Source organism: Chrysemys picta, chromosome 8 (assembly GCF_011386835.1).
Source record: "Chrysemys picta bellii isolate R12L10 chromosome 8, ASM1138683v2, whole genome shotgun sequence".
Lineage (NCBI taxonomy): Eukaryota > Metazoa > Chordata > Testudines > Emydidae > Chrysemys > Chrysemys picta.
Window position 1 is genome coordinate 24,774,368 of NC_088798.1, and position 14,485 is coordinate 24,788,852.

General features: G+C 40.5%; 1 protein-coding gene across 12 annotated transcripts in view; it reads right to left on the reverse strand.

Annotated features, from left to right (window-relative positions):
- ZZZ3 (zinc finger ZZ-type containing 3) overlaps nucleotides 1–14,485 on the reverse strand; it is a 98,147-nt gene that overhangs the window by 6,009 nt on the left and 77,653 nt on the right. For 3 of the 12 annotated variants that reach the window (XM_065555412.1, XM_065555413.1, XM_065555415.1), the window contains exons 3-10: nucleotides 14,098–14,236; nucleotides 12,421–12,568; nucleotides 12,219–12,337; nucleotides 11,816–11,890; nucleotides 11,472–11,573; nucleotides 9,737–9,832; nucleotides 5,572–5,724; nucleotides 1,197–1,331 (exon numbers count right to left, since the gene is read on the reverse strand). In XM_065555412.1, the coding sequence (XP_065411484.1) occupies nucleotides 1,197–1,331; nucleotides 5,572–5,724; nucleotides 9,737–9,832; nucleotides 11,472–11,573; nucleotides 11,816–11,890; nucleotides 12,219–12,337; nucleotides 12,421–12,568; nucleotides 14,098–14,236 (967 nt within the window). The remainder of the gene's footprint in view (nucleotides 1–1,196; nucleotides 1,332–5,571; nucleotides 5,725–9,736; nucleotides 9,833–11,471; nucleotides 11,574–11,815; nucleotides 11,891–12,218; nucleotides 12,338–12,420; nucleotides 12,569–14,097; nucleotides 14,237–14,485) is intronic. The other 9 variants (XM_065555420.1, XM_065555421.1, XM_065555422.1 and 6 more) reach the window with 5 other exon arrangements.

The following is a 14,485-nucleotide window of genomic DNA, read 5'->3' on the forward strand; positions in this document are numbered from 1 at the left end:
ATGTTGCCTAGAAACGGATGGTGCTGTGGATAGCACGTCTCTGTATGTTAAGTGTAAACATTTTATTTTTATTCATCTCATACCAATATTATTTTATTTCCTTGCTTGAATCCTTTCTTCAAAAATTGCCTGGAGCTGGCCCAAATGCTGCTGCAATTTTTCTCTGCAGCTACAGCCTCAGTACACTGCCAATTGATCTACCAACGTTATCATTCCACATCTCTGGCTTTTCTTCCTTCAAAAGGACAAACTCCTGAAGGACTAATTCTTAAGTGACTGGGAAACTTTGCTGCTATTAACTGGGATTAATTTCACCCTTTAAGGTTTAATACCCCCAGTACCCCAAAAGAGATTAGATTCCAAGATGGGTTTCATAAACCAGTGCAGATAGCTGTAGTCATTTATTTTTCTTTACAGTGAGTTTTATTGTGTTGTCTGTAAATTTCTAAGACAAAATCCTGCATTATGATATTACATATTTCCATAATTATTTTTCCTATATCTCTATCACTCTGAAAAGTAAAGTTTCCTTTTTTCTAAGAAAATCCACTTCCTGCTAGTTTTAAAAAAATGCTCACACTAAACTGAATACAGTAGAACCTCAGAGTTATAGAAACCTTGGGAATGGAGATTGTTTGTAACTTTGAAATATTCTGTGGCACCTTTAAGACTAACAGAAGTATTGGGAGCATAAGCTTTCGTGGGTAAGAACCTCACTTCTTCAGATGCTTCCTCCAGAGCTCAGGCTCACACTCCAAGCCAGGCACTGGCCGCAAGAGCAGCAGCTCCCACCTCAGCATCGGCAGCTTCCTTGCAGCATAAGCAGCTCAGGCTGTGACAGCTTCTTTCCAAGGCTTGGACTGAGCTTGCAAGTTTGTCTTCCTTCTGGCCAAGGGGTGGGGGTGAAAACAGCACCTGCGGCTTACAGGAAAGCAGCACAGACTGCAGCACTACTCCTGCTCTGCCTGCTCAGGCTGCCTTGGGCTGGCAGCGGGGGCTCACAGCTGTGCCTGTGAACCTCAGCGTCTTCACCTCCTAGCTGTAAGTGGCTGCCCCGCGGGGGCGACAGGCAGTCCTGATGTGCCTGATTGCTTACTTCCGGTTCCACATGGTGTCCGGTTGACCGGTCAGTCTGCAACTCTGGTGTTCATATCTTTGAGGTTTTAATGTAACAACAGATCACTGGTATACCTTACCTTGAAGCCCACATGCTGCACAAATCCACTTTCTGCATGCATCTGCTGGAGTTTTTGCTTCTTCAACTTTTTTAACTCTAGCAATTCTTTGTATTCAGGTAACTCTCGATACGATATCGGGATACTTTCCTCATCCTGTTCAAAAAAGAAAACCATTGCTTTGAGGATATCATTACTGAGAAGATCTAGCTTCTTTCAACAAAAAATTGTGATCAGATTTCTTTCAGAAAAATATTGACAGAATAAACTACCTAAGAGATGTACAAGAATTATTTTGGGAAAGAAATCTATGGTTAAGTTATATTTTTAGTACTATTATTTGTATTAATACAACAGTGTGCTACAGTAGGTTATCTTCTAATAAGGAAGATAGCTTACAGATTATGCCTCTTACTTTTACTTCATATTTTTAATTCCATTTAAGAAATGTACTTTAATTTGTATACAATATATTTGTGCACATGTTGAGTGGGAACTGACACATGGAGGAAAAAAGCTAGTTTCTGTCAATACAAAGCTAGGTTATTTTATGTGCAAATATCTGGTAAAAGGTTAAGAAACTGAGCATTAAAATTTAGCATAAACTATATCAAATTAATTAGACTTTATTCTCTTTAACATTGTTCTACAGAGGAGTGATAGTTTTGTCCAGTGACTGCTCAAGTGCCTTAACTAGCTGAGAAAGCAGGCCAAAAATGATAGATCCCTAAAGATTGTTGTGTTTAGGGTTTTTGGATAATGTCACATTTAAATATACTGATGAGCCAAGACAGGCATCAAATTTTCATTGAATATTTTTTATTGAATGTCAGTTTTAAACTCCTGATGTCCTACTTCCTGGTTCACCAGAGTGTGGGAGTGGTAAGGAGGCATACTTCTATGCCACTGGAAATATGAAGTTCTAAAGAATGACCCCATATGTGCACACACCCCTATTTCCCTTTTTCTCCAGCACCTCTTAGTCCACGGCACATACACATGCATACACACACCCTAGCTTTCCTCTCCTTTTGTACCCTCTCTGTGGAATAGACAAGGTACAAGTAGCTTTTGAAAATGAATATTTAAGATCAATGGTCATTTTTGCCATTATTTTTCATAACTGAAAGTTTATGTGCTACCAAAAGCTGGTGCATAAAAACATCTTAAGAGAACCTCATGAAAAATCACTTGCTCTCTCATTTTAAAATAGCTACCATCTCCCATTTTATTTAGTGAGAGTGCCAAGCTATCTCAGGGAAGATGGTGCCCACCAGGCTGTCAGAAAGCACAGACAGTTCCACTGAGGTCTCTCTCGCAAAATGTCCACCCAACTGAAGGTAGCTATTGCTTCAGAGCCACTGACAGCAATGGGAGATGGCAGCTGTTTTGACAGAGGATAGTTCTTCGTTGAATTCTCTGTATTAAAATATTTTATCTCCTACTGAAGGAGAAACATTCAGTTATGAAGAATGAGGCAAAAGTGACAATTAACACTCGTCAAAATTCTTCAGATATAGCTTACACACAAGACAGCAGAGAGTTTTAAGAATACTGAAGTTTGTAGAGTATGTGTTATTTGTTTACTAAGATCATTGAGGAGGTGGGGGGGGGGGGGAAGGTTTGACACCAGCTGCTAAATTTCGGAAAGGACCCATTTTGAATTACTTAATTTTAACTCCTAAACTAATTAATGGACTTGCTTGGAAATTCTCAGAAAACTAATCTTATACTCAAAGTAAAAGTGCTGTAAAATTTTAGGGATGACACGCTGTATGTTTCATACATAAAGAAGTAGCTGAATCCCTGCTTTATGTGAAAAACTCAACTCAGGGCTTGTCCACACAGGGAAGTTGACCAGCACAGCTAATGCAGAATAAGCTATACCAATCAATTTCCCTGTGTAGATGGGGCCTTAGCCTTAACTATGGACCAGCAACCGGTGCCTCCAGAGTCAAGAACTATAAATAAACCCTTCCCACTATTTGCTGGTTGCACTGTGATGCCCCACAAAATCATTCTGAGATGACGCAACTGCCACTGTGGGTATGTCTACACTGTAATTAAACACCCAGGTCTGGCCTGTGTCAGATGACTCGGGCTCACGGCGCTTGGGCTATGGGGCTGTAAAACAGCAGTGTAGCTCTGGGACCCTGCGAGGGGAGAGAGACCCAGTGCCTGGGCTCCAGCCTGAGACTGACTGTCTATATTACTATTTTATAGCCCAGGAGCCTGAGATCCTCGAGCCCAAGTTAGCTGACCCGGGCCAGCCATGGGTGTTTAATTGTAGACATAACCTGAGAGCCTTGCTTTGAATACTGAAATTCAATCCAATTTACTCATTTTGTCAGCAGGGCATGATATTTTTGCTTTCCTAATACTGTCGTTTTGCATTGATAATGGGTAAGGCTGCAATTTACTCACGGAGGTCACGGAATCCGTGACTTCCAAAGACCTCCATGACTTCAGCCAGCGCCCGCTGGGAGCTGCAGGTTCCCTGCCACCTACACAGGGACCCCTGCAGCTCCTAGCTGCCGCTCCTGGCCACCATGGGCGGCAAGGGGGAACCCTGCTGCTCCCTGCTACAGCCAGCGGCAGGGGGGACCCAGCAGCGGGGGAATCCCTGCTGCTCCCAGCCGAGGGGGATCCCCACTGCTCCCATGCGCTGTGGGCGACAGCGGGGATCCCTGGAGCTCCTGGCCAGTGGGAAGCAGGGAGGATCCCAAGAGCTCCAGGCCACAGCAGCTTAGAGCCGCCAGAGGAGGGGGACCCTGGAGCTCCCAGCCCCCCCCAGCCAGCTGCCCAGGCTACACATTTTGTCCTGGGTATTTTTAGTAAAAGTCAAGGACAGGTCACGGGCTTCCGTGAATTTTTCATTATTGCCCGTGACCTGTCCGTGACTTTTACTAAAATCATCCATGACAAAAACTTAGCCTTAATAATGGGATCTTTCTGGTAATGGAGCTCACCTGTCTCTTTCTACATTACTGCAAATAAGAAACATATCCATCTGAAATGCTGCACTAGTGAAGAAAGAAAAGGGTAAGCCACGCTTCCTAAAATAGGATTAAGTCAAGCATTACCATTGCAAAAACCAAAACCAAAAGCTACTAGTAGCAAACTTGAAAACAAACACTGGTGTTGAAATATAGGCTCCCTAAACCTACTATAATTGTGGCATCATGGGGTGAAATGTAAGCACTTTTGGCAAAATAAATAAATAAATAAATAAATACTCCAGATGTAGAATGTAGTATAAAAAAATTGCGCACACGCAAGAAAAGTGCAATTGATTCCAGATAGATTTGCTAAGATAAAGAGAGGCAAATGTTAACATTTAATTTTTAATTTAATTAATTTGAAAAAATACTTGTTTCACCTCTTAAGATTCATATGGAAAAATAGTAAGTTATCAGATATGCTGGTAGGGGATGGGAGAGAGATGTCCCAGAGAGCTCAGAAATTAAGTCACAAGGAGAAGACAGAGCATGTCTGAAGACAAGAGATGTGGCTGGGACTGAACAATGGATCCAGGAGTATCTAACAATTTAAGATGAAGAAAATGCAGTACATGTCACAAAGTCACTGAGAAAAACTGATCTGTACTGGACCATGTCATTACCTTTTGTTATGGGGTGAGGCTTGTGACTGATAAGCCCCCCCCCACCCCCTTCCCCCATTCTCACAAAGATAAATTCAGCAGGCCAGATCCTTCTGTTTTGACTTCAGCGGAGTCATGCTGATTTTACACAAGCGGAGAATCTAGCCCATCTTCAGCAGTAGGATTTATTCCCTACATACAGTATTGTATACGGAAGTATGAAAAGATGTTTATATTATAAGCCTTCAAACCTAGTCCACTGATTACATAATGACACTGCTGGTTGGGTTGTCTGTGTGGACCTCTGCATCTAACCTCAATTAGTCCAGCCACTAAGGTAAGACAAAGAGCCATATATCTATAGTATGGGATGCAATTATACCAAAGAATGATGAAAGGATTTAGTCCTTTTGGTGCAACACTTTAGGCAGAAATATGTCTACACACTTTATATGGTGTTCAGAATAATTCACAGTTAGTGACTGAACTGTTTTTGAAGATGTGAACGTGCAATTACAAGTTTTTGGAAGTGTCTAATTCTTCCTTGGTATTAATTTTTTTTTCCCCGTTTCTTTTTTGGTTTGGACTTTCCCTGAATTTTCTGTACTTGACTCTTCACATCAAAGAGGTGCCAGAATTCAATCTCCTGCTCCACCTGGCTTATGCAACTGAATTCACAACAGTTTAATATATATGTGACAATGTTTAAGTAAGGACACTTTTTCCAAATATGATTACTTAAACAGTCAAGAAACACCGTGAGACATTTTGCAATTTTGGGTTTAAATGACATACCGATACTTCCTCTTCTGCTGCAGCATCCATATGGCTCTGAAAACTGGATCTGTCATCATCCTCATCCATATAAACTGGAGGTTCATGGGATGTCATGAAAGTTGAAGGTTTGAAGAGATGTTTATTTAGGGGGTGCTGTCGCCTGCTTGAAGACTGTAGTAGAAAAATAACATATAATGTTTAGATCAGATTCCTCAGAAACTATTTTTTGTAGTAAGAAATTACTACCAATAAAACCTGTAGACAAAATGTTTATAATTTTTATATGTGATCTCTTATCTTTCCCACAAATTTTCACACAGCATCCACTTCTGAGCCTAGTACAAGTGTTCTGGGAGCATTCATTTGAGAGATTAATACATTACGCCTTGGAGATTATTTATGTATGGAACAGATAATAGAAAACACTGTGACACACTCCTATTTTAGATAAACCCCTAGTAATAAACAGTCCCTGCCCTGAAGAGCTTACAATTTAAATAAATAAGATAGACAAAAGAAAAAGAGGAAGCAGAATTATCCCCATTTTACAGATTAGGCTCTGTAGCACAAAGAGATGAAGTGACAAGGTCACACAGAAACACTGTGGCAGAGTCAAAAATTGAAAAGAGGCTGTTTGGCCTATGGCAGTTTGGAGTCAAGAGACCTGTGTTCTATTCCTGGCTCTGCCACACCTGTTGGCTTTCCCCCAGCCCTTAGTTTAAAAAATCCTCTACAATCTTTTTAATTTTATATGCCAGCAGTCTGGTTCTATTTCGGTATTGGTGGAGCCCATCCTTTCTGTATAGGTTCCTCTTTCCTAAAAGGTTCCCTAGTGCCTAATAAATCTAAAACCCTCTTCCCCACACCATCGTCTCATCCACACATTGAGACCCTGCAGTTCTGCCTGTCTTTCTGGTCCTACGCATGGAACAGGAAGTGTTTCAGAGAATCTTACTGTGAAGATCCTGGACTTTAACCTCTTTCCTAGCAGCATAAATTTGGCCTCCAGGACCTGTCTCCTACCCTTCCCTATGTCATTAGTGCCTACATGTATCACGACCACCAGCTCCTACCCTGCACTGAACATAAGTCTGTCTAATATCTGACTAATAAGTTTGCCTAGATCAGGGGTTTTCACAAAAAAAAATTTGGTGGCCTCAGAATGCAGCCACCATCTCTTGCTGGTGGGCCACTCTGACAAGTTTTCCTAAAATACTTACCATAATTAACCTTAGGAAAAACAAATAAATATGCACTTATACATGTCCACATCATTGTAATTTATGTAGGATTATTTTTCCAGACTCAATAATAAAAATAATGTACAGTTGTCTCTATTCTTTACTGGACCCAAACAGAATAGAAGCACAAATAAGGTGTTTTGTATGTTCTTGTCTTTTTTCTTATGTCTTTTGCTTGTTTTGTTTGCCCCCCGCTTCCACCCCCCCCCCTTTTTTTTTAAATATGTGCACTGGAGGAGGGAGTGACGTTTGGGCCACAGCCTGCCACTATACGGCCGGGGAACAGAGCCTGAAGCCCCGTGACTGGAGCCTTCCACCCTCCACCCTAGGCTGAAGCCTGACCCCATCAGCCCTGGGAAGGTGGGGAACTCACTGGCTGCCTGCTCCTCCAGCTCTTGTGTCTCCAGAGGTGGGCAGGGCCCAACCATTGCTGACTTCCCCCCCAATCACCGCCCAGGAGGCTGTGGCCGCAAGAAGAGTCCCTGGTGGCCACATGCGGCCACCGTGGCCAAATTTGAGGAACACTGCTCTAAGTAGACAACGCTATTAGTAGACAGAGTTCAATTCCCCCATCTGCAGTAAAACTTAATTTCCCCCCCTCCAATTATTATATTTTTTATTGGTTACAAGTGTTGAGCGCGTAGAGAGCCCACACCCCTGCAGGACAGCAGGCTGGAGTGAACCTGGGAACAATGCACTGTACCAGTATGAATCTAGTGTTCAGAGCTAGAATCTGAATACTACCATGAAAACAGACATAAATATGTTTCATCTATTTTAGAAAAGCAGTATGGTAGGGTTTCCATTATAAATATCACAATTTTATAAGTTAATATAAAATTCAACATCAGTTCCGTTTTCAGCCCTGATATAATACTTGATATTTAAAGAGTAGCACAATGCTAAGGAACTTAGACAATCTCTGTAAACTTGGGAAAAATTTTAAATAAATATTTTAAAAAGAATTACAAAACTACCCATGAAGAAATTAATATTATGGTTACACAGCAGATGCAATGGGCCACAGTCTGCTCACATTCAGTAGTACTGTTTTGTGCTCATGTTCAACAATACAATTGTTTTCTATTAAAACTTAAACTGAAGGGGAAAAAATCCACCTCCTTTGTCCTCAAGCATAGTAATTAGATATGAATGGACAAAAGAATGCTGATTTTTAAGTTTTCAAAGTGGCAGCAACATTAGCTTCTTCTGAAAGGTTGTTTGCAAAAATAACTCTGATGGAGAGCGTTCTTGATTACGGATCTGATGCTGCTAAGACATATATGTGCTTATCTTTACACATTGATGCCATGTGCATAAATCTTTACAGGATTCGGGCCTACAATTGCAAATACATGTTTTAGCAGAGTTATCTGGTGTGAATAGATTTTGTGGACATTACTCCACCCACCTTTGAAAATTTTGAAGACCCTGAAGTCTTCCTGGACATTCTATAACAGATTTAAAAGTAGCCATACTTGAACAAAAAAACTTCAGAAACAGACTTCAAAGAGAAACTGCAGAACTACATTTCATTTGCAAACTTAAGACCATCAATTTGGCTTGAATAGGGACTGGGAGTGGCTGGCTCACTACAAAAGCAATTTTCCCTCTCTTGGTATTGACACCTCCTCATCAATTATTGGGAGTGGACTACATCCACCCTGACTGAACTGACCTTCAACACTGGTTCTCCACTTGTGAGGTAACTCCCTTCTCTTTGTGTGTCTGTATATAATGCCTGCATCTGTAATTTTCACTCCATGAATCTGAAGAAGTGGGCTTTTTACCCATGAACGCTTATGCCCAAATAAATCTGTTAGTCTTTAAGGTGCCACCGGACTGCTTGTTGTTTTTGTTAATATCCTATGACCATCACAACAGCATCTTGGTGCCACATAAAATTATATCAATCCATATTAGAGAGACAAGGTGGGTGAGATACTATCTTTTATTGGACCAACTTCTGTTGGTGAGGGAGACAAGCTTTCAAGCTTCTGAAGAGGAGCTCTGTTAAGCTTGAAAGCTTGTCTCTCTCACCAACAGAAGTTGGTCCAATAAAAGATATTACCTCACTCACCTTATATCTCTAATATCCTGGGACCAACATGGTTACAACAACACGGCATACATCAGTCCATATGACTATTTTAAATACATATTTGAGTTTCTCTTCTCTTCCCAGTACTAGGAAGAATTCTCAGAAACATCACTGAATTTATCCTTCTATTCTTATTCTTTTCTCTACCATTCCAAGAGCAACACTGTATTCAAGGGGGACGGGATTGGGAGGGGTGGAGATTTGTTCACAAACAGCTTACGAAGTAAAATTATATGTGATGTACAATAATTGTGGATGATCTTACATCTTAGAGGAGTTGCAGGCTTGAGAAAAGCATTCAGTTTCAGTGTTAACTCTATGGCTGTGGTAGTTTAAATATACTAATTTTTGTGAAAAGTCATCTTCCATGTTTTTTAATTTTTATCAATTTAAAGTTTTGTTCTTCTCTGAAAGATAACTGTGAAAATGCCATTGCTGGGATTCTATATTTTTTGTCTTCAATTACTCAAATATACTCAGTTTATGTGTGCATGTGCTGTGGGGGGAAGAGAGTAAACAAACCTGCCAGCCCTGCAAACTCAAATGTGTGCTTCTGGCTGGCACTTCATCACCAATAAAGACTCTACAACAGGTACTTACTTACTTAAAACAACTGTTGATGTGCAAACCAGAATAGAATCCAGCTTGCTCTCTGGTGCTAACAGCAGTAAAAAGTACCTCTGTCAGTGAAATAATAGATACATGTAACTTGGGATTAGCAGTCTATTTAATAAAAAGGTTCCATTCCACACTTTAAAGTAGGATCCTTAGTATTTTCAAAACTAATTTGCATGTAAATGCACATGCAAATATGAAGTCTTCTGCTATAATGTTGTCTTACCTTTTTGGAGTATAAATATAAGTTTGGAGTTCTGCCTGGTACCGGAATGCCAGCTTTAGTCAGTTTTATGAAATACTTTTGCACCCTGCTGGCAACCTAAAAGAAACAAGATAAGTTAATTAAGTGTTAGATGAATAAATAAATACGGTGTGACTTTTAAATAAGGAATTCAAATACCCACTAAAAATCTAATGTTTGCCTGAAGTGCTTAAAGAAAAATACAAACTTCAGAGAAACCCGACATTCTAAACTTTATGTAATATTTATAAAAGGCAAATGTCTACGTTCTTCTTCTGCAAAGAGTAAAAAAAATTGGAGGTTGAGCACAGCAGTTAAGTTTCTGATTCTGAAATTGCATTAAAGATTCTGTGTCTGATCATGTACATGGTCTCAGAACATAGACATATTTGCCCATTCTACAGTGTTGAAGAAGAACCTGTCCCTCATACGGTCTCTTTCTGCTGGAAAGACAACAGTAGATATTATGCATTCACAGTAACTTACAATAGGAGTTAAAAGTAAATGAATCTGTCAGCAACTGGTGTTGCTGTATTTTGAAAACAATGTCACAGGGCCAGGGCTGGATTAAGACAGGGGCTTTAGGGGCTGCAGCTGGGGGCCCCGGCTCAGAGTGCCCCGCAAAACTAAATCACAGGCAGCGATCTCCGGGCTGCTAAAAGGGGCACTCAGGCTGCCTGCGGGCCTGGCCCCATGCTGCTCCTGGAAGTGGCTGGCCCCTGGCGGGAGGGTGTGGGGTGTGTGTGTATGAATGAGGCGGCTCCGCATGCTGCCCCCGCCCCCAGCACCACCCCTGCAGTTCCCTTGGCCAATGGGAGCTGCGGGGGCGGTGCTTGCGGGTGCAGGCAGCGCACGGAGACACGGTGTCCCCCTCCCCACAGGGGCATGCAGAGACATGCCAGTAGCCGGCTGCTTCCAGGAGTGGCGTGGGGCTATGGCAGGCAGGCAGCCTGCCTGAGCCCTGTTGCGCTGCTGGCTGGGAGCCGCCTGTGATAAGTGCCTCCCAGCTGGAGCCTGCACCTCACACCCCCTCCTGTGCCCCAATTCCCTTCCCCTGCCCGGAGCCCCCTCCTGCACCAAACTCCCTCCCACAGCCCACACCCCTCACCCCAACACTCTGCACCAGCCCAGAGCCCCCTCCTGCATCCAACTCCCTCCCAGGAAAAAGACTTGTATACAGGGGCCCCACAAAATCTAATAGCCCCTGGCCCACAGGAGAGTTAATCCGGTCTTGCACAGGGCCACGGTCACAACAATTAGACCTGACAGCTTAATCATGGTTTGTGGGCATTTATTAAAAATTAATACAATTTCACATTTAAGAGTCCTAACAAAGAGCCCTAAATTTATTATGGTCAGATCAGTTTTTTAAAATCTCCAAATGGAGAGTGGGCAACTCCTTTTTGTATCTATTTCAACATCCCCAGGATGAATAATTGATGTCAGTAGTCCCGGGGCATAGCCACTAAACACAAGCAAAGAATTTGTTGGTGAGGTTTCTTCCCCCAGAAGCAATCAATTCTGTTCCAACCAAAATATATTTTACCGTTTTAAAAAATCCTTGTCTCTTTATGAATTGACATGACTTTTGCAAGGCAAATCCTACATAAGAATTCCATTACTGAAGAAACTAGGCAAAAGACCAGCTGACACCTGCTCCCTCTAGTATTTCCTGGAATGTCTACAGGAGAATGTCTACACGAGAATTCCCCATTACCTGTTTTGCAGTTCGATTTCCCAGTTCATCAGCTATCTTCTGCCACCGTCGGGATTCTACTTCCTCTGGTGGGTACTTCAGGAGTAATTGTTCAAGTTTTTTCTAAACCAAGCACAAGACAAGATCATAAACATTAATTCACCTTATCTAGAAGGGGCATGGCTTGTCACTATAAAAAAAAAATCAAATCAAACTGGTGCAAAACATGAATAAATACATACATGTTATCTTTGACTCCAAAGCGTTATGCACTTTAAACGTTACTATACAATTTGAGTTTATTTTGGTGAACATCACTGTACGGTTACAAAATGGTCTACGAGCTAGCTAGGGTTTCCCATTACCTGTTCTTCTACAGTCCACAGCTGGTTAAAAGTTTCGGGTTTGGTCTCATCGCAAAGTCGCCCTCTTATCATCTGCTTAAATACAGTATATAACATGGAATAGGACTTTAGAAAAAAAGTTAGGATAACTTGACTTTAACCCTTTTTCCACCCAAGTAAAAGAAAAACATACATGAAAACATTATTTTGGTAGAGGACAGAAAAAAGTTATCTGACTTGGTCACATGAAAAGATGACATCACCAAGTGTTTTGATGACTGAATTTTTGAACATTTGGAAACGGAGGCATTAAATTTATTATAACAATTTTAACACTACCCGCATAATCTAGTATTAATAAGTAATCCATGTTAAAGTTACTATTTTGTAAAATGTTGCCTACTTTCTTTTTTATAACATTTACCTGTGGGCGGCTGTTTGTAGAACCTTCAGGGCCATCACTTAAAGGCAACACCGAGTATGAAATGGACTCTCCATCCTTCTTGGGATCCAAAGGGCTTTTTGGTCTTGCAGGCAAACCTACTACAAGCAACATAAAGAAAGAGTTATTAAACCAACACAGCAGGTTATTTTTTCCTATAATATACACTTAGTTTTCCACTTACCTTTGTCAAAAATCAGCTTCGCTCTCCTACTGTTACGTTTCCGGTTTTTGAATTCTCTCTCAAAGTTTCCAAGGCTGGTGGTATATTGGTCCCAGGCAATCTCAGGCAACTGGACAACTCTTTGAGGATATGGAAGCCCTATATCAACCTGAAAGAATCAAAATGAGAAGCAATACTTAATGCAGTCACTGAACATCCAAATGAAAGGATTTGGAACCACAGAAATCCTGGATCTGTTTTTAGCTAACAGCAGGACTCAAAGTTTGTATATTTAAGTGCCATGCAGCACATATTCTTTATATAGGGAAAGCATTTTCAAAGAGCGATACACAGCAGGGCATATAAAATATGCAGCGGCACGGTCAATGATGGTTTATTGGACATGGAGTTTAAAAATTACATTGAATAGTTGCAGCCCAGTATTTCTGATTTTCATATCCTGTTACTGTCTATCTTCATTGATTTGTTAAATATTAAAAAAACATACAGTATACCCAGACCTTTACTCCTGCAAGCAAACACAGCAGACTAATGAGAACTAAAAGGAACCCAGTTATCAGAACTGATTAATCACATCAACATGCAAACGTAAATGTCTACTATAATATAAATGACTTATATAGTATTTTTACTGTTAAATTGATTTTGTTGCCTTCTGCCCACAATACAATTGCTGGCAATGCTCAATACACACATACACATACACATACACACACACACACCCATTTGGCATAATTTCTTTGGGCCAAGATGGGAAAATACATGAAATGCTCTGCAACAGGCATTAATGTTTTCCAAGGACTGGCTGATATGGTTGCCAGAGCACAGTGCTTGGATGCCAGATGAATCACAACTATAACTTGCATAGAAATCAATTCAACACTCACAGAAATCAATGGAAAGACAACCATTGAATTGAGTGGCCTCTGGATCAGGCCCCAAGTTTATACTAGCTTATGGAAAGGGCATCTCCCAGAACCAACATCTCTCCTTCATTGAGAGATATGCTGCTATCATAGCATAAGTCAGTCATTGCTTTCATTTAAAAAAGAAACTATTAAGACTTTTAAAAATTTGTTTTTCCCTGTTACTGTTGTTATAACTTCCTTTTAAACTTTTGAAAATGAAATCTATTTCTTTACTGAAATTCACCCTCCTCCACACATGTACACTAGCTTGATATAATCACTGGCACTCTCCTGGTTTGAGGTATGCCTTTATAGCTCATTTTGCTTTCAGTTTACAAACTACATTTCCTGCTCACAATCTCCGTTTAAAAGTACCCTAACCTGAAATGGAACTCAAAGCAGTTAAGTCTCTTCGGTGACAAAGGTCATGATTTCTTTATATCATTCCCTACTGCAAAATGCTTTCTTTCTAATCATAGAAGTCTTGAAAAGCCCATATGCATTGAAAGCTTGAAGACAAGATGAGTTTTATATTCTTATAAAAATGTGTCCTTAACAAATTTTTCAAAATTACTTGTATTTTATAGGTTTAACCAACATTTAACCAATCATCAAACCTGAACAGAGGGCAGTTTTCTCTCACTACAGAAAGAATTTAAGCCTTTTAATATTTACACAGGTATATATAAAATACACTAGTTTTTAATAGGTGATGAGTTAATTGTTATAAAAAAAATTCCGTAAAACTTAAGAAATGCCTATTGTATACCTTCTTTTGGAGTCTTTCCACAAATCCAATGGGATTTTTCAGTGCTTCTCTCTGGTGTCTGCCTAAACTTTCAAGGTCTTGAACTGCTTGAGTACGTTGAGCCTCGAGTACAGCAATCGTCTGTAACAGTCTCTGATAACTACAGAGACAAAGGGAAACATCTCACTAAAGTTTTCTAGCAAAAACAACAACAAAAAATCTAAATGCCAGCCATGATTATCTACTAATAAGAAGTCAGGTAGTCTTGCACACTTATCTGTAACAGTTTAGCAAAGCATTTTACTGAAACAAAAATGGTCTTGCCTGATATTTAAGTAGTTAAATACAAAGCACACCAATAGAACAGAAAATTCAGGCATTCCTTTAATAGTAAATCCTTATTCCAGCA